Genomic DNA, 19381 nt, shown 5'->3' on the forward strand with positions numbered 1-19381 from the left:
TTTCTCATTTGTTATTTCACTGAAGATGAGGAAGAATCATTCTGCTCACTGCACACCCAGAAGATCTAGCTTCAAAATCTGGGCCCTGCTCAGTATCACACAGGAGAAGGCATCATCACGGCCCAGGTCTGCAGTTCCCCATCTAGATCTGGGGCTATAACTTTCCCCAGGCTGCCTTCAGTTTGGGGAGGGACAGGTGGACAGAAACTCAAGGCAGAGGGAGGAAGGGCGGGCATGAGTAAGGGAACTGTGCCAACACTCTGGCAGAAAAGAGAGAACAGAGCACTGTACAGGCAATGAGAGGATAGGAAACAGAGAAAGGGAGAAATGATGGTTAATAACTGAGGAGTCATGTGAGGGGAGGCAAACATACTGCCCTAGGGTACATAGGGCAGACAGAGGCTGTACCTCATAACTCACTCACTATTTTCCAAATACACAGTTTAGCTTTTCACAAATCTTGTTTAATAATTCCAATATAGCTGTGAAGAGTCCTAGGGCAGAGCCTGTTTGGGTCCTTGAAGCCTGTGGCTCCTCAAAGTTTCTAAACAGTGAGTCTAGAACCAGAGTGGACTGGTGAAGTTTCTGGCAAGGGGAGTCCTATCTTCCTCAAAGCTAGCACTTTATTACCCAACTCCCCATCACAACTAGAATTAAAGGTTAAGCTGTGTCTCCTTTAATTCCCCTGTGAAATCACAATTCAACACTGTGGTATGATAGCCTGACATACCAGCCCAAAGCGAGAACCTTGTATTTCTAATCTAAAGGCCGATGACTCAGAACATTTATGACTCTTCTGCCAACAGAGCCAAGTTTGGCCTCATGAGGAAAATGGTTCCAGGGCTGACCTCAAACTAAGTTACGTGATGTTGAAGAAACTTTTTACCCCACCTAGTAACCCATGAAAGCAGAATAGAACGTCACCCTAGAGAGGACCCGCCACCAGATAACTGGCAGGCTTGCATGAGAAAAAAATTTTGGAGGGCGCCTGGGTGGCTCAGTCGGTCAAGTGTCCAACTTCAGCTTAAGTCATGATCTAGCGGTTTCTGAGTTCGAGCCCCGCATCGGGTTCTGTGCTGACAGCTCAGAGCCTGGAGCCTGTTTCAGATTCTGTGTCTCACGCTCTCTCTGCCCCTCCCCTGCTCACGCTCTCTGTCTCAAAAATAAATAAAACATTTAAAAAAAAGTGGTTTTTTTGTCTGGGCCCTGCTAGCCTCCTGGGTACTCACTGCCCTGTGGCTATAAGTTCTCCAGTGATTTTGGCCTTTTATGCTCAACTAAAGTCAAGGGCCTATAGAAACCTGATACCTAAAGATCTACCCAAGTATGTTAAGTGAGAAAAAAATAAAAGCTGCCAAGATCAGAGCAGGACTGAGTTGGCCACTAACCCCTAGGATCCTTAATCCTTTAAATATCTGCAACGGAAAAGCTGTTGGAATTCTTGTTTTTCACCCTGGAGAGAAAGACAGGAAAAGGGAAAGAGAACTCAGGCCCACTTTCTCTCTAAGAGGATCACAGACCTGCTATTTGAGGCCTGAGAAAGAGTTATGAGCAAAGAAAGAAGATGAAGAGGCCACATCATAATTCCTGCAGATAGAGTATACACTCATCCTCTCTCATCACAAAGGCAGGCAAAATACTAAAGAAAGAAAGAATGTCTTTTAGCCTAGTTTATAGAGAACAAGGACGCAGTCATGCGTGGGAGGATGCTGAAGATCTGTATCTTGATGAGGATCTCAAACAAGCTTTTGATTATGATTACACAGTCTTCCTGGGCCACCATCATCCTTAGTCTGAATTACCGCAATAGCCTCCTGTCTGGTTTCCGTGCTTCTACCCACACCCCCTGCCTCCAGTCTAATTCTTAACAAAATGGGCAGAGGGATCCTTTAAAGCCAAGTCAGAGCATGTTGTTCTTATGCTCAACAGCCTTTAATAATGTTCAGTTTCATATTCTTTTCCATGGTCTACAAGGCACCCCATTATCTTCCTCTCATTATCTAAGCTTCATCTACTTCCCTCTCTTCTTTCAGCTCCAACTACATGGACTTGCTCTGATTCCATAAACACACTACACATGCTCCCACCTTAAGGGTTTGGTACTTGCTGTTTCTCCTGCCTGAGATGCTCCTTTCCAACACTGCCAGTCCTTACCAAGATCTACCTTTATTTTCCTATAGCATTTTTCAAATTTAAACACACCATCTGTAATTTATTTATGAGTTACATTTATTATCTGTCTCTGCTATACGGTAAGCTCCAATTTTGCTCACTATATGTATTTTAAGTGCCTGTAATAGGTCTTGGTACTTAACTGGCATTCAATAAATTAATTTATTGAATAATAAACAGGTTTTCTTGGCTCCTTCTCCTTAGATCTACCTAAGCCCTTCTGAGCTTCATTCAAATGATACCAGTATCCTGGAAGAGGCAGAGTGACCAAAAGGTGAAGAGCACAGTTTTGGGTCAGACAGACCTTACTGCAGATCCCAGCTCTAGCACTCACTAACTGGGTGAACGTGGGCAATCTCAGATGTGACTTGTGTCTTACTTGCCTCAGTTATAAAATGGAACTAATAACAACACCCACTCAAAAGGCAGCTGTGGAAGCCAACGAAATGATGTGTACAAAGTACTTGAGTAAGTGGCTTGTCTGTGGTAATGCTCAATAAATATTAACTATTATAATTATGGCCCAAGTGTGATCAGTCCTTTCCCTGCTACAAACTCTCTAACGAGTCTTAAAATTAAGGATAAAATCATAAAGAGCCTGCTATTCCCAACTCCACCTCTCTGAAACTCTAACTTTTTCACTTTAGGTATGCTATCCTATCTAGCATTTCCCAGGTCCTCAGTCTCACCAAGCTCTGGTGAGACTCTTCTCTACCTTAGACTCTTCTCTACCTTAGACTCTTTGCACATGTTATTTCCCCTGCCTAAAGTAATCTGATCCAAGGGTTGGCAAACTTTTCCAAAGGGGCTGACAGTAATTATTTGTGGCTTTTGTGAACCATAGGGTTTCTGACACAACTATTAAACTCTGCACTGTACCATAAAAATAGTCCCCAACAATAGAATACATTAAAAAACATGTGTGGCTGTGTCCCAATAAAACTTTATCTACAAAAGCCTTTTTCAACACCTCTAACTAGGCTAAGTTCCCTATTATATACTTCAACATTACACTCTGGAGCCATTATCACAATCTTAAATTTGAATTATCTCATTATTAAATTTTTCATTCTTCAATTGTTGTCTATTTTGCCTCTGCTGTATCATCACTGTTGAAAAAATAATGGAGGTTAACATTCCCAATGAAAAAGAGATTAGCCCTCCCTTCTAGAATTTATCTTACTATAATAGCTATTGGTCTAGGTTAAAAGTACTATATGCCCTGAGAGAGAAGTAAAGATGTTGATGCTATTTCCTTAGGATTCAGGGCAAGGATGTTTGTTGTCAGAGAGGTTAGTTAAAAGTCAGATTTATGGACAAAGAAATACATTACCTGATGGACATAATATTCAAGATCAAAGAGTGCAGCAATCTTCTCTTCTAGGCTGGAGCTGGAACTATTGAATTTGTTGATCAGCCGTACCATGATCTGCATATCAGTCTCAATGACAACATTCAGCTCCTCAAAGTCCTTCTTCAGCTCCTCAATGGGGCGAAAGAGCCGTTTAATCTTGGCCTGTCTTGCCTAAGCAGATAATTGAAGCAAAGAGATAATTAGGTCAATTGGAGACATTTCCCCAAGACTATTGTGGTCTACCATGGATGCCCATTTTCAAACAACTACTGCTCCAGAATTCAAAACCTTCTTTCATCTGTACTATCCAAAAATCCTACCACAGGAATATCTCATCTTATTGCACTTCACTTTGCCACACTTAGAGATAATACATTTTTTACAAATTTAAAGTCTGTGGTAACCTGCATTTAGCAAGGCTATCAGCACCATTTTCCCAACAACATTTGCTCATTTTGTGTCTGTCACATTTTGGTAATTCTTGGACTATATCAAACTTTTTCATTATTATTATATTTGTTACTGTGCTCTATGATTAGTGGTTTTTGAGATTACTACTGTAACTGTTTTGGGTTAACAAACCACACCCATATGACAGTGAACTTAAGTGATCAATGTTATGTATGTTCTGAATGTTCCACTGACAGGCAATTCCCCCATCTCTCTACCTCTCTTCGGGCCTCCTTATTTCCTGAGACACAGTGATAATAAAATCAGGCCAATTAATAACCTTACAATGGGTTCTTAAGTGTTCGAGCGAAAGCAAGAGTCTCACGTCTCATTTTAAATAAAAATCTAGAAATGATCAAGCTTAGTAAGGAAGGCACATCAAAAGAAGAGATAGCAAAAGACAAGTCTCTTGTGCCAAACAATTAGCCAAGGTGGGAATGCCAAGAGTTCCTGAAGGAAATTCAAAGCGCTACTCTAGTGAACACAGGAACAATAAGAAAGCAAAACAGTCTTATTGCTGATATGGAGAAAGTTTTAGCGCTCTGGAAAAAAGATCAAACCAGTCACAACATTTCCTTAAGCCAAAGCCTAATCCAGAGAAAGGCCCTAAACTCACTTTAATTCTATGAATGCTGAGAGAGGTGAGGAATCTGCAGAAGAAAAACTTAGAGGCTAGCGGAGATTGGTTCATGAGGCTTAAGAAAACAAGTCACCTCCATAACATACAAGTGCAAGGTGAAGCAAAAGTGCTGATATAGAAGATGCAGCAAGTTTTCCAGAAGATATAGCTAATTCACGAAGGTGGCTATATTCAGCAACAGATTTGCAATGTAGATGAAATAGCCCTCTATTGGAAGAAGATGCCATCTAGGACTTATATAGTTAGAGAGGAGAAATAAATGCCTGGCTTCAAAGCACAGGCTGATTTTCTTCTTAGGGGCTAATGTAGCTGGTGACTTTAAGTTGAAACCAGTGTTTATTTACTTCTAAAAATCCAAGGCCCCTAAGAATTAAGCTAAATCTATCGGGCCTGTATTCTATAAATAGAACAAAGCCTGAATGACAGCATGTCTGTTTACAACATGGTTTACTCAATTATGTTGAGACCACTGTTGAGACATACTGCTCAGGAAAAAAAATTCCTTTCAAAGCATTATTGCTTATGGACAATGCACCTGGTCACCCAAGAGCTCTGATGGAGAGGTACAACGAGATTAATGTTGTTTTCATGCCTGCTAACATAACATCTATTCTGCAGCCCACGGATCAAGGATTCACTTCAACTTTTAAGTTCCAATTAGAATATTAAGAAAATACATTTTGTAAGTCTACAGCTGCCATAGGTAATGATTCTCCTAATGGAACTGGGCCAAGTAAATTGAAAACCTGTTGGAAAGGATTCACAGTTCTAGATACCATTAAGAACATTGTTGATTTATGAGAAGAGGTCAAAAAATCAACATTCACGGGAGTTTGGAAAAAGGAGGTTCCAGCTCTCATGGATGAATGTGAGGAGTTCAAGACCTCAGTGGAAGAAGTCACTGCAGATGTGGGAGAAATATCTAGAGAATCAGAATTAGAAGTGGAGCCTGAAGATGTGACTAAACTGTTACAATAAATAGGATGATGAAACTTTAGCAAATGAGGAGTCACTTCTCACGGATGAGCAGAGACAGTGGTTGCCTGACATGGAATCTACTCCTGGTGAATGTGCTGTAAACAAAGTTGAAAAATGCCAACAAAGGATTTAGAATATTCCGTAAACTTAGTTGATAAAACAGCAGCACGGTTTGAGAGAACTGACTCCCAATTTTTTGAGACAAGTTCTACTGTGGGTAGAATGTTATCAAACAGCATCACATGCTACAAAGAAACTGTTCATGAAATTCTTCAATGTGGCAAACTTCACTTACTGTAAGAAACTGCCACAGCCACCCTAAAATTCAGTGGCCACTATCCTCATCAGTCAAGCAGCCATCAGCATTGAGGCAGGACAGTCCCCAAGCAAAAGGATTACAACTCACTAAAAGCACAGGTGGTTGGCATTTTTCAGCAATAAGCTCCTTTTTTAAAAAATTTTAAGTTCATTTTTTTATTTTTGAGAGACAGAACAAGCAAGGAAGGGGCAGAGAAAGAAAAGGAGGCACAGAATCCGAAGCAGGCTCCAGGCCCCGAGCTGTCAGCACAGAGCCTGACGCAGGGCTCGAACCCACAAACCTTGAGATCATGACCCGAGCCAAAGTCATGATCTCAAGCACCCAACCAACTGAGCCACTCAGGCACCCCAGCAATAAAGTTTTTTTGAACTAAGGTATGTATATTGGTTTTTTTAGACATAATGCTATCCTACACTTAACAGAGTACAGTATAAAATAAACATAACTTTTATATGCCCTGGGAAACCAAAAAATTAATCCGACTTGCTTTATTGCAGTGGCCTAGAACCAAACCTGTACCTTCTAGGATGCCCACAGAAGACAGCCCTCAGAGTCTAACCATATAGACCTCTGCCCCAAAACACACGATTTTCCAAGGCTCACTTATACCAGTCTGACTTACGATGTTCAAAAAGAATGGAAAGTCTTCTTGTTGCAATCACTGAAGTCAAGGGAAGCAATGAAAGCTCACCTTCAACCCCTAACCTCACACGAAAAGGCTGAGGTTTAAGGTCAAATTATCTGTACCTTGCTTCTCTATCTTCTACAATGACTGAATACCTTCACTTTGCCCTGCCCAATCCAGCAACATTTTAGGGAAACCGGACATAGGAAACTGTGGGTAAAGAGCTACCAGAGTGGGAGCAATCTGCTGATGAAAATTAGATCACTGTCATTACTGTCAATCTAACTACAGGTGTACAATTTGTTCAACTGTCTGAAGTGGCTAAATTACTGTATGTACTACACTCAAGTCTCAATTTTCTCTCAATCCCTCCGCACTGTACACACATACAAAAGTTTTAAAAACGAAGTTATGTTGGAGGTGAACAAAAGACTTCAATTAGATACTTTACACATGTGACACTCCTGTTTACTTCCCAATTTTAGAGGATAGTGTTCATAAAGAGAGTCTGAAAGATCACAGTGGTTTTGAGTCTCTATCTTCCAAGAAAAATTAAAATGCACGAATATTTATAAAAAGCAGAATGATGAATAGCTGTCGGCTCCAAACTGCCCATCTATTACTATGGGTTTTCTCCCCAGTTATAAGTACTCCATAGAAACACCAACCAAAGAAATGAATCAGTCTCTCTTAAAAAAAGACCAAGCTCCTAGCAGAGCAATCACATCTAAGGGATGTCATATCCTGTTTCTTTGGGTTAAAACAAGAGTGAAATGCTTCCCCTACACCCAGCTAAAGGACCCTGGATGGCCGCCAAAGGAAGGGCAAAGAGGTCCAGGGAAGCTGAGTCACTGCCTAGAGCTGTTGGATGACAGGCAAGTGAGCAGGGTAAGAAACAAGGCTCCTCTACCTCACAAAAGTGATGTGCACCTGGCCCTCAGGAAGGCCTTTACAGCAACAATAACTTTTTATTTTGCAATAATTATAAGCTCACAGAAAATGAGAAAAATAATCTAGGAGTACCATGTACCCTTTGTTCAGCTTCCCCCAATGGTAACATCTTACCTAACAACAGTATGCTAACAGAACCAAGAAAATAACAAAGGTACAATACTGTTAACTAGACTATAAGTCTTATTCAGACTTTATCAGCTTTTACATGTACACATTTGCTTATATGCACATGTGTATTATTCTACGCAGTTTTATCCAACGTATACATTCATGTATCCACCAGAACAATCAGGCTACTGAACTATTCCACCACCACCAAACAACTCCATTGAGCTACCCCTTTATAAGCTGCACCTCATCCTCCCACCCATCCCTGTGCCCTGGCAACCACTAATTTTTTCTACATATCCATAATTCTGGCATTTGAGGAATGTTATAAAGATGGACTCACACAGCCTGTAATCTTTTGACATAGGTTTTTTTTTTAATCTGAACATAATGCACTTGAGATCTATCCAAGTTATCACACGTATCAATGGTTCATTTATTTTTTTTTTAAGTCTATTTATTTTTTGAGAGAGAGAGATAGAGAACATGTGAAAGAGAGAGAGCACCCACATGGGAGAGGGGCAGAGAGAGATAATCACAAGTAGGCTCTATCCTGTCAGAGCGGAGCCCGAAGTGGGGCTTGAACTCACGAATTGTGAGACCATGACCTTAGTAGAAATCGAGAGTGAGATGCTTAAAAGACTGAGTCACCCAGGTGCCCCAATGGATCATTTATTTTTAATGCTGAGTAGCATTCCACTCTATAGGTATACAGTTTGCTTAACCATTTACCTGTTGAACATTTGAAATGTTTCCAGGTATTGGCTATTATGAATAAAATCACATGAATATTTGTATAAAGGCTTTTTAAAAAATGTTTACTTATTTTGAGAAAGAGAGAGAGAGAGAGAGAGAGAGAGAGAGAGAGAATCCCAAGCAGGCTTGGCATTGCCAGTACAGAGCCCAATGTGGGGTTCAAACTCACAAACCGTGACACCATGACCTAAGCTGAAATCAAGAGTCAGATGCTTAACCAACCGAGGCAACCAGGTGCCCCTGTATAAAGGTTTTTTATATGAATTTAAGTTCTTATTTCTCCAGGATAAATGCCCACAAGCATAACTACTGGGTCATATGATAAGCATATGTTTGGTTTTATAAGAAACTGCCTGTTTTCCACAGTGACTGTACCATTTTACATTCTCACCAACAATGTGTGAAAGACCCAGTTTCTCCACATCCCCACTAGTATTTAATATTATCATTTATTGTTGTAGGTATTCTAATAGATGCATAGTGTTACCTCATTAAGGATTTAATTTGCATTTCTCCAAAATCTAATGACATTAAACATCTTCTCAAGTGCTTATCTGCCATCCACAAATCTTAGGTGAAATGTCTGTCTGTTCGTTTCCTTTGCTCATTCTCTAAATACGTTGTTGTTTTTACTGCTGAGCTTTTAGAGTTCTTTACAGTCTAGATACAAGTCTTTAATCAGACACAGTCTTTGCTTTGCACCAAATTTAAACATGCCAAATTCAAGGACTATAGTTTAGCTAACACCATTCTCCCAACACTACCCAAATTTCAGTTACTACCGATTTCAGTTAACTACAATTGCATCAACTACAAACTTTGCTGCTAGCTCTTCAGTCCACAAATCACTACATATAACATAAATGCTCATGATGATGAGTGGCTGATCACACTACTTCTTTCGAAGTCTGACTGGTCACTGTGGATTCATTACTCAGTTCATACAGAGATGTCAAGTGTGTAGTTGTAGGACTTCATCATCCTCTAATGATAAATGCATGTAACATTTCATAAAAACGGATAATCAAAAGAGAGAACTGGCCAAGAAAGATCAAAGTGTAGCAAAGAAATAAATAGTGGTAATTCTGATAGTAAAATTCATATTGAACATATATGTAGTTGCAGAGTAAGTCATAATTTTTGCTTCAACTATCCAACATTTTTAAAACATAAGAGAAAGTCTATACTTTCTTCCCTTATTTTGATACATTTCATTGTTCTTTTCTTCTTCCTGATGTTTCCAGTTTCTTTCTGCTATTATTTCCTTTCTATTTGGAGAATATTCTTTAGTCATTCTTTTAGGTAGGTCTGCTGGTTACAAATTCTTTTAATTTTCTTTTGTGCAAGAATACCTTGATTTCTTTTTCACTCATGAGAATATTTTCATTGGGTATAAAATTCTAAGGTTATAATTTTTTTTTCAGCACTTGAAAAATACTGTGCCACATAGTCTGGTCTCTGTGGTATCAAATGAAAAATGCACTGTCAATCATTGTTCCAGGAGTATATTGTTTCTAACTAGCTGCTTTCAACATTTTTTCTGTATTTCATTTTCAGGAGGTTGACTGTGAAGAGTCATGGTGTTGATTTCTCTGAGTTTATCCTACTGAAAATTCATTTAGTTTCAAGAATCCATTCATTTATGCTCTTGACCATATTTGGGGATTTTTCCATCTTTTTTTTTTTTTAAACTTTTTTTAATGTTTATTTATTTTTGAGAGAGAGAGCGAGCTGGGAAGAGGCAGACAGAAAGGAAGACACAGAACCTGAAGCAGGCTCCAGGCTCCAAGCTGTCAGCACAGAGCCCGACAAGGGGCTCAAACTCATGAACCATGAGATCATGACCTGAGCCAAAGTCAGACGTTAACCAACCGAGCCACGTAGGCGCCCCCCCCCCCCCATCTTTGTTAGTTTATGCCTTCATTATTTTTCAGTATTCTTTCTCTTTTCCTAAGACTCCAATGGCAGAAATATTAGATCTTTTCTTATAATCACACAAGTCCCTAAGTCTCTGTTCACTGTTTTTCCTATTCATTTTCTCTGTTATTTAGACTTTTTAGTAATTTCTGTCAAGTTCACTGGTTCTTCTCTCTCTTCCCTATTCTGCTACTGAGCCCATTCAATGTTTTTAAACAATTTTGGTTGTATTTTTCCAGTTCTAAAAATTCCATTTGATTCTTTTTTACATCATCTAGTTCTTTGCTGAGGTTGTCATTTGTTTCAAGAGTTTTCACAATTGTTTGTTGAACCACTTTTATGTTAACTGCTTTGAAATCTTTGTAATTCAAAACTTCTGTGTCCTCTCACTTTTGGCATTTGTTAATTGTCTTTCCTAATTCAAGGTTTGATGTTCTTAGTTCTTGGTATGGTGAGGGTTGTTTTATTTTGTTTTTGTTTTTTTTTTTTTTTATCCTGGACATTTTAGGTATCAAGTTTTACAACTATGAAACCTATTCCATCTTCTTTTTCAGCAGGCAGTTACAATGTTTACATTTAATATGCTGATTCTGTCCTTCTTGTATGACTGTAACTGTAAGACAGTTTCGTTTCCAGACCCTTTACAGTGTTATTTTGGTCTGTTTCCTTTATGTGCTACCCAGAGGCTCATCTAAAAACCTGGCAGTGTTCCACAACTTAGTTCAGTTCTCAAATCTTCTGCTATGTTAATTCTGGTCAGTTTCTCATGTGGGTCACTAGAGAGTTGCCCAGAACTTCATTTGTGAAATCCCTTTCTCCAGCTCCCTTTTCTCCAAAATCCTACCACCAGTTACTAGTTAGGAGGAAGAACAACATCACCTGCTGCCAGTGGACACTCTACATTGGTCTTTCCTTAGCTTCTATATCACCTGGGTGGGGGAAGTGAAACACTTCTTCATTGCTGCTGGTCTGAGGGTGGAAGTTTGGGCTTATCATTTACCCTCACTGACACTGCCCCAGAGTGGGGAGCAGAATGATGCCTCACACTATGTCAGTGCCACCAAGAAGGTAGGACTATAGATTCTCCATTCACCACCACCTCCTAGACACCACCCCTCCTCCATCTCTGCTCCCCCACCCTCCCACCTCTGCAAACACACACAATGGCATCTCCTCAGCTCCAAGTGAAAAACCACCTTGGTAGTGTCAGGCAGGGGAAGACATTCAAGTACATTTCTTGGTGTCTCAAGACACCATCCCAACAGGAGAACCAGCCTGCTACTTCCATGTGGAGGGTGGGAAACCAGGCTCCTCACTTGGTGTCTGCAGGTAACACACCAGCACAAGAAGCAGGGAACAGTCTTCTACCACTGGGCAGAGGGGAGAAATTCCAGCTGTCTGTTCAATCATTGAATCCAGCTCTCTGTTCAATCTTGGTCAAGATAGCAGAGCACTGCATCACATCATCTCATTGCCATCGGTAGGGGGGTCTAAGTTCAGCCTCTCTGCTTGGCTTCTGCTGACACCATTCTGGTGGAGGAGTAAGAGTGCAGCCTGCTACCACCAAGTGGAAGATGGACATTCAAGTTCCTCATTCAACTTCCACTGGTACTAAGGGTGGGATGGGACATTTCCATTGTTTTTGGCTAAAGTAGCCAAAAGTACTGTCAAAAAGGGTTTTGTTCTATTTGGCTGCCCTTTTCCTAGTGATTTCTCTAGAAAGACCAGGTCTTCTTTAGGGCTTTTTCTATCTGTACCTGTTAGCATTTCCTGGGTGTGGGCTCCTCCAATACCCACTCTGAGATATACAAAGGGGGAAAAGAAAGCCCAAGGAACTCAGTGTTGTGTCATTCTTCCAGTTCTAAGGTCCCTAGCCAGTCTGCTTTCTTCTTCCCACCTTGTAGAGTCTTCTAATATTTGCTTTCAGTATTACGCCCAAGGTTTTTAGTTGTTCTCAGCAGGAGAAATAGTAAGAAATTAGTCTACTACATCTTGTCCAGAATCAAAAGTCTGAGAAGGTCCCATTTTTAAGTGGAGCAATTTATAGCTACAGGTGAACAACAGCTGACATAATAAAATAAAGCATCAAGACATTTATGGTAATAGAGGTATAAAGGGATCAGATTCAACAACAAAAGCCCAAATCTGTTTGGCCAGACAGAGTTTTTCCACAAAGCAAGGGATTCTGGGAAGGACTGATTCATTTAAATCTAAGGTACCAATATACATAATAGAAGTGGTGCCCTTCCACCTAAAAAATCAAGTAAAAAAATTTCAAATGATAGTATTGGCACAATATTTGACAGTATTATTTTTATAAATAGCAAAAGCACCATAAAACCTGGGTTTAAAGACTGATAAACAAAAAGGATGATGCCATCTGTAGCCAGGAGCCTGACATATGTCAGAAACTCCCCAACCTACTTCAAGTCAATTTATTTGCCAGTCTCAAGGGCACTGACAATAAACTGAGTCAATCTAAACAGGCTCCAAATGAAAGCAGGAGAAAAATCCTAGGACCCAGCACCTCAGTGAAGAAGCCAATAACCTACACTCCACAGAAGTGAAAAAGGAGTGTGGCAATTCTATCTTCAAACTGGCAGCTGACTTAAAACAGCTGGGACAGGGATCCTACATTTGGGTACTGGTATTGGAATCTTCTCTTGTTAGGGGAAAGGATTCTTTTCAGTTGGCAAAAACAGCAACTTAAAACTTAATCTCTTGCTTTTAAGTTAAAAAAAAGAATATTTTCTTAATATTCATAGTTTTCTACACAAACTTTATAATGTGAAAAAATACCATTAAAAGAGAACAAAGAGAAGAGGGGTGCCTGGGTGGCTCCGTCAGTTAAGCGTTCAACTTCGGCCCACTTTGGCTCAGATCATGATCTTGACACTCGTGAGTTCGAGCCCCACATCAGGCTCTGGGATACACGCTGAGACCTGGGAGCCTGGAGCCTGCTTAGGATTCTGTGTCTCCCTGCCTCTCTGCCCTTCCCCCACTCACACTCTGTCTCTCTGTCTCTCTCTTGCTCAAACATAAGTTTTAAAAAAAAATTTAGGGGCTCCTGGGTGGCTGAGTCAGATAAGCACCCAACTTCAGCTCAGGTCATGATCTTACACCTCATGAGTTAAAGCCCCACATCGGGCTCTGTGCTAACAGCTCAGAGCCTGGAGCCTGCTTCAGATTCTGGGTCTCATTCTCTCTCTGCCTGTCCCCCATTGTGCTCTCTCTGTCCTTCAAAACTAAATAAACATTAAAAAAAAATTTAATTAAAAAAAAGAGAACAAGAGAAAAGATGGGGTACAGTGGGTCTTCCACCCACAGAGAAGACATGGAACAGGGGCTGAATGCTTGTTACTGTCAGGCCCATATGGGGTCCATGGTGAAGGGATGGTGAGTGGGAATGAGCCCAACCCCTGGCCACAGGAAGGTCAATCTTGCTCAAGGCACCGAGGCACACAATGCTCACCTCTGCTGGCCTCAGCTTCACCAGTTAAGGGGATTTGCTTTTCCTCACCCTCCCAAACCCAGTTAATATATCTGTGGTGGAATGAAATTTTACCTGTCACCTTCCTACGCTCACTGCTGCTACTACTGCCATCCTGCTACTCATCTTCTCATACCATACACACTCTCCATGCTGGTAGATGTGACTTCACTAAGATGAGTAAAGACATGGAGACTTGGTCTGCATGTTAACACATCCTAATTAGGTCCTCCTTGACACCAAAAAAAGAAAAAGAAAAAAAAAAGAAAAGAAAAAGGCTGATTTGTCTCAGAACTGCTTAACTCAAAAGGATCTGAGGGACCTAAGGCTTCCTCCACTTAAGATAGAAGCTGTCAATAACCTGATGCTGCCCCTCCAAGATACGCCAGAATTCTGGGCCAGCAGCAGAGATGCAAACAAAGAAAAAGAGAATTATGAGGGTAAAAGGAAGAGAGAACTTGCAAAGGTCTCCAAAGTAGCCACTGGAGGAGCTTCTTTGAAGGAGAGGACTCAAATGGAAATATAAAAACTAATTTGTGACATTCTCTGGCTATCACATGAGTTCACAATCTAGCTAAAGAGTAAGATTTCTTGCTGGTATAAGCCTGTACCCACAAGCCCTCCCAGACACTAGGGGCATAACCAAGAGACTGCAATTCTGCCTCTTTCTCCTTCTCACTCCCTTAGTTTGTACACAAATTTAAAACTGGAGGAAATGTCAGCCATCCTCTTGTTTCCCACACCTCCCCACCCCAGCCCCACCACCTTATTGTACATTTAAGGAACCTGAGGCCTGGAATAAGGAATACATTTGCTATGAGGCCTAGAAAGAGGGAATACATCTGTTACATGTTCAAAGGACAAGGATCAAGACTTCCTTCCCAGCCCGGCTCCTCCGTCCTTTAAGCTTTTGTCTAATCCAAATGTAAGTAAGGAGGTCTGGGTTTTAATCTCTAGTCTCCTCACTCTTGTCTGTGATAATGAAGAGTGCAACTATCTCTGCCGTGTGCCTCAATTTGTTGAGGCCCAAACATGTAATGTGAAGTTGGATCCTAAATAATCAAATGCTCCCAGTACTGGTATTTTTAAAAAATAGTCCAATAAGGATTACTTATTTGGCATTAACTGCACTTTATTTTACAATATTATGGGGCGCCTGGGTGGCTCAGTCAGTTGAGCATCCGACTTCGGCTCAGGTCAGGATCTCGCAGTGAGTTCGAACCCCATGCGGGCTCTGTGCTGACAGCTCGGAGCCTGGAGCCTGCCTCGGATTCTGTGTCTCCCCCTCTCTCTGCCCCTCCCCTGCTCATGCTCAGTCTCTATCTCTCAATAATGAATAAACTTAAAAAAAATTTTTTTAATTATTTTACAATATTATTATCATTACCCCATGTTTATTTTAAGAGCTTGTGGAAGAAGTGACTCCCTTCAAGGTCATCCTGTAGGCTTATACTAACTCCCTGGGAAGAATATCACATACCTTGTCTTCCTTTGAACTCTCCACTTCTGTCCCCTCCTTGAATTTTGCCAGTGCACTCTTGAGGTCCTGAGATGTATAGGTGTTGGCGTTTATGTCCAGCCTGTCCAAAAAGAAGGTGAAAGTTAGAAAGGAGGCACCATTTTTCCCAAGAAAGAAACTTCACTAGGTGGCTGGTACTCCCAAAGAAGGTAAGCCATGGCCAGCTCGAACTCAGAGTGCATTACCCTAGCTTTGCCTTCGGTCAGCCACAAGTCTAAGAGGTAATCTTACCTTAAAGCTAGAAGAAGAAATACAAAGCTGAAGAAGGGGTCATTTTATTAAAGAGGATGAAATGGCATGGGGCAGACAAAGGCCCACCATGGACAGACCACTCTCAGCCAGCTACATAGGCAGAAATAAGTCTGGAATGTCTGTGCAGTGCTGTTCTGTCAGCATGTGCCAGGGCTGGACCTCCTGGAGGGTAGTGGGCACAGATAAGGGGAATAACATGCACCCAATTTATATTCTTCTAATAAACGGATCAATGGGGACCTGAGCCCCCCCTGCATGTCTGGTCTGATTTTACAAGGCAGCCTTTCTTCACAAAAACAGTTTAGATAAATTCACACCTTTAAAACCAACTCCTGGGCCCAGAGTTGATGCAGGATGTATGTGCCAACCTGACAAAGGAATGGATTTGAAATACCAAGGACTAGAAGCAAAGCCAACCGTGTTCCACAGTCAGCCTCTAAGGAGAGGGAGGAAAGGAACCAATGTGGATATAATCTCAGGAACCTGGCAAAGACTAGAGTGGCATCCTCCCAAAACCCCCTGGAGCTGATTGAAGCCACAACCATTCTTCTTAATTGGAGAGGAGGCATTCATGCGTTGGGGGGTGGGCTTTACCACCAACAATAATTTTAGGTCAGTGAACAGAGAGATCAGACCAAGAGTGACATGGACAAAGGGAAGTGTGGAATGTAGTGTCTGTGCTTGACAAGACGGTTGGGGAGAGAGGGGTTAAGGATAACCCGGGAGATTACAAAGATGAGGAAGTAAGGGGTTACTGGACTACTCTGGGCAAGATAAGCACATCAGTCTAACAGTCAAGATCCTAGCAGACCTCAGCTCTCATTAGAGGCATGTGCTTAGGGCTTTGCTCATTTCTCATTTCATCTTTGATTCATCTTAGAAACCCCCTAGAACTCTGAGAAAAACACTTGCCTTCTCTAAACCTCAATCCTCATAAACTAATAATCGCTAATCACTCCCATTTACTGAGCACTTAAGCATGTGTCAGTCACTATTTTAATCCTTTAGAAGTAATATTTCATTCAAATGATTACCACAATCCTACAAGGTAGGGAAGAGAATCCCTCTCCCAGAAAAGCATCACCCACTGCCAGCAGCATGTAGATGCCACTGCCCTGCTCTTTACCCCTAAGAGAGAGCTAAGTATTTAGGGGCACAGCTTGAACAGATTATGACCTCCCTCCTCTAATACTTGGTCTGGACAAATCCCATCATGTCTCATATCTCCATTTATTGCCTTAAATGCCACTCTTCCAGGCCACTCACCATCACTCATTTTAGCCCCTACTACACACACACAAGTGTGCACATGTGTGTCTGCACACACAGACAGAAAACCATCTTCAGCTGGTATTTTCACTTCATTCTTCACTGAGAAAAATAGATGTTATCATCAAGAACTCCTTCATATTCCCCTCATGAGCTCTATACACTAACCTGCACCAAATCTAGATTCTCTGCTTTCCCTTCTAAGACCATGAATGACAGTGAACCTGCTCCTATTAAACTTAAGTTCCAGATCCCACTTTCCTTTGCAAAAGCTTTAACCTCCATCATTGGGGCGCCTGGGTGGCGCAGTCGGTTAAGCGTCCGACTTCAGCCAGGTCACGATCTCGCGGTCCGTGAGTTCGAGCCCCGCGTCGGGCTCTGGGCTGATGGCTCAGAGCCTGGAGCCTGTTTCCGGTTCTGTGTCTCCCTCTCTCTCTGCCCCTCCCCCATTCATGCTCTGTCTCTCTCTGTCCCAAAAATAAATAAACGTTGAAAAAAAAAAAAATTTTAACCTCCATCATTATACTGTTCCCTGCTGTCTGCATCATCAATTTCTCCCTTTGGTTGGATTATTCCCTTGAGTATATGAATACTCTTCTGACTATGATCTCTAATTATCAAACCATTCCCCTGATCTCCTTCAGAGTAAAACTTTATAAACAAATTGTCTTAACTCACTCTTCTCATCTTCATGACTGCTATTTACACTGCCATTTGCTCTAATCCAGATCCCTTTACCGTTCCCTACTAATACTTCTCATCAAAACTACTAATAATTAACAACTAGATCCAATGGACTCTTCACTAATGTCATGTTCCTCAACCACTCAGCATCATTTACATAGTTCACCTCTCCCTCCTTGAAACACTCTTCTTTCTGGCTTCTTGTTACCACATTCTGCTGTTTCTTCCCCTTCCTCCCTCCTTCCCTAACTCTTGTGCTGGTTCCTCATCTCCTACCTGAACCCTATATACTGGAATGCCTTGGAGTTCAATCCTAGACAATCTTCTCTACCTCTGCACTCTCCCCTAGTTCTTTATCCATTAGGCAATGATGCCCAAACTTACATCTTTGACCCAATCCTCTCCCCTGAGTGACAGCCAGGCTCTTGTATAACTAACTGATAAATCTTAGATCTGGGATGTTTATCAGGCACCTCAAATTTATTACATCTAAAACATGGGTCTTGATGTTTCTTCCCATAAATCTGTTCCTCTCCCAATCTTCTCTATTTCAATAAATGGTACTTCTGAGCACCTAGTTGTGTCAAATCACAAAATGAGGCTTTATCTCAGATTCCGCCACACCACCTTCCATCAACCCCTAAATCTAAATCTAAAGCAAGTCCTATTGGCACTACCCTCAAATTAAATCTCCAAACCCATCCGCTCTCCATCATGACACTCTAGACTCATTCACCAGTATGTCTACCTGATCTTCAGAAATGACATCCTAATTGTCTCTGCAATTCTTTTGTCCACTCTGAATCTATCCCCCATACACACAGCAAGAAGAGTGATCTTGCCAAAATTACATTAAACCACTCTCCCACCCCAAATCCTCCACTGGCTTTCTATCACAATTCTAGTTAAATGAAGACTAGTCAACATGCATCTCAAAACTCCACATGATCTGGCTCCTCTTATCTCTCCCAAATCATCTATTAGTCTTCTTCCTTCGACTATTCTCTAATCACCCTAATCACTTTCTTGTTTCTCAACTTGATAAAGTCTTTCCTTGACAAAGCTAGGGACTCTTCTTGTTGCCTCTGCCTGAGATCCTCTAACCTTAAATGTATAAAATTAACTCTTTGTATGACTAAATCCCCATCATTCTTCAGGTCTAAGCTCAAGTATCACTTTAATGAGGTCTTCCAAACCATCCTATCTAAACTGGCCTTCCCAAGGGACTGACTGACTTGTTTATTTCTTCCCTACTATTTACCACTATCTGTAATTACTTTATGTGCCTTTTTATTTTTCAGTTTATCTTCCTGTCATGTCCATAAGGCTGGTATCCTGTTTTGTTTAGTACTATATCTCCAATACCTAGCACATAGGCACTCAATAAGTCTTTTGTGAAATGAATGAATGGAGCAAGGAAATGGCCCTGTCTTTGGACCACATCCTTAACTACAATGTCATACTGTACCATGGTAGGTACTCAACCCAAGATGGGACAACCTGGATATACTCTGTTGGTCATCACTACAAAGAAGACAGTTGCTCCAGGGCAAAAAAAGAGATACAATGTTGAGATACTGACATGGGATATGGACTAAAACCAGTGGAGATAACAATGCCTAACACATAAATAGCAAGAGAACACCCTGCTGCTAGGAACCAAATATACCATGAAGTCAGGCAGTGCCAAGAGAGGCCTCTGAAAGAAGTCAGAGTCAATGCCTTGTCCCAGGCTTTACAGTCCAGAGGCATTACAGCTCTAGGTAGCAGGATGTCTAGTCACACAGCCAGCAGGACTAGTGGAGAGATTGCCATGGATTAGTCTGAAAGGACTATCCCCATCTTTCCTTAGCCAGTGATACCTAAAACTCTGTGATCACCAACATCTTTGACA

At 41.2% G+C, this 19381-nt stretch overlaps 1 protein-coding gene across 2 annotated transcripts in view; it reads right to left on the reverse strand.

Moving 5' to 3' along the window:
- The window catches only part of SIL1 (SIL1 nucleotide exchange factor), a 218973-nt gene that overhangs the window by 76358 nt on the left and 123234 nt on the right, over positions 1-19381 (reverse strand). For both annotated transcript variants that reach the window (XM_030319258.2, XM_030319266.1), the window contains 2 exons: positions 15244-15343; positions 3506-3697 (listed from right to left, as the gene is read on the reverse strand). In XM_030319258.2, coding sequence (XP_030175118.1) covers positions 3506-3697; positions 15244-15343 — 292 coding nt within the window. The remainder of the gene's footprint in view (positions 1-3505; positions 3698-15243; positions 15344-19381) is intronic.

Source organism: Lynx canadensis, chromosome A1, assembly GCF_007474595.2.
Source record: "Lynx canadensis isolate LIC74 chromosome A1, mLynCan4.pri.v2, whole genome shotgun sequence".
NCBI classification, from domain to species: Eukaryota; Metazoa; Chordata; class Mammalia; order Carnivora; family Felidae; genus Lynx; species Lynx canadensis.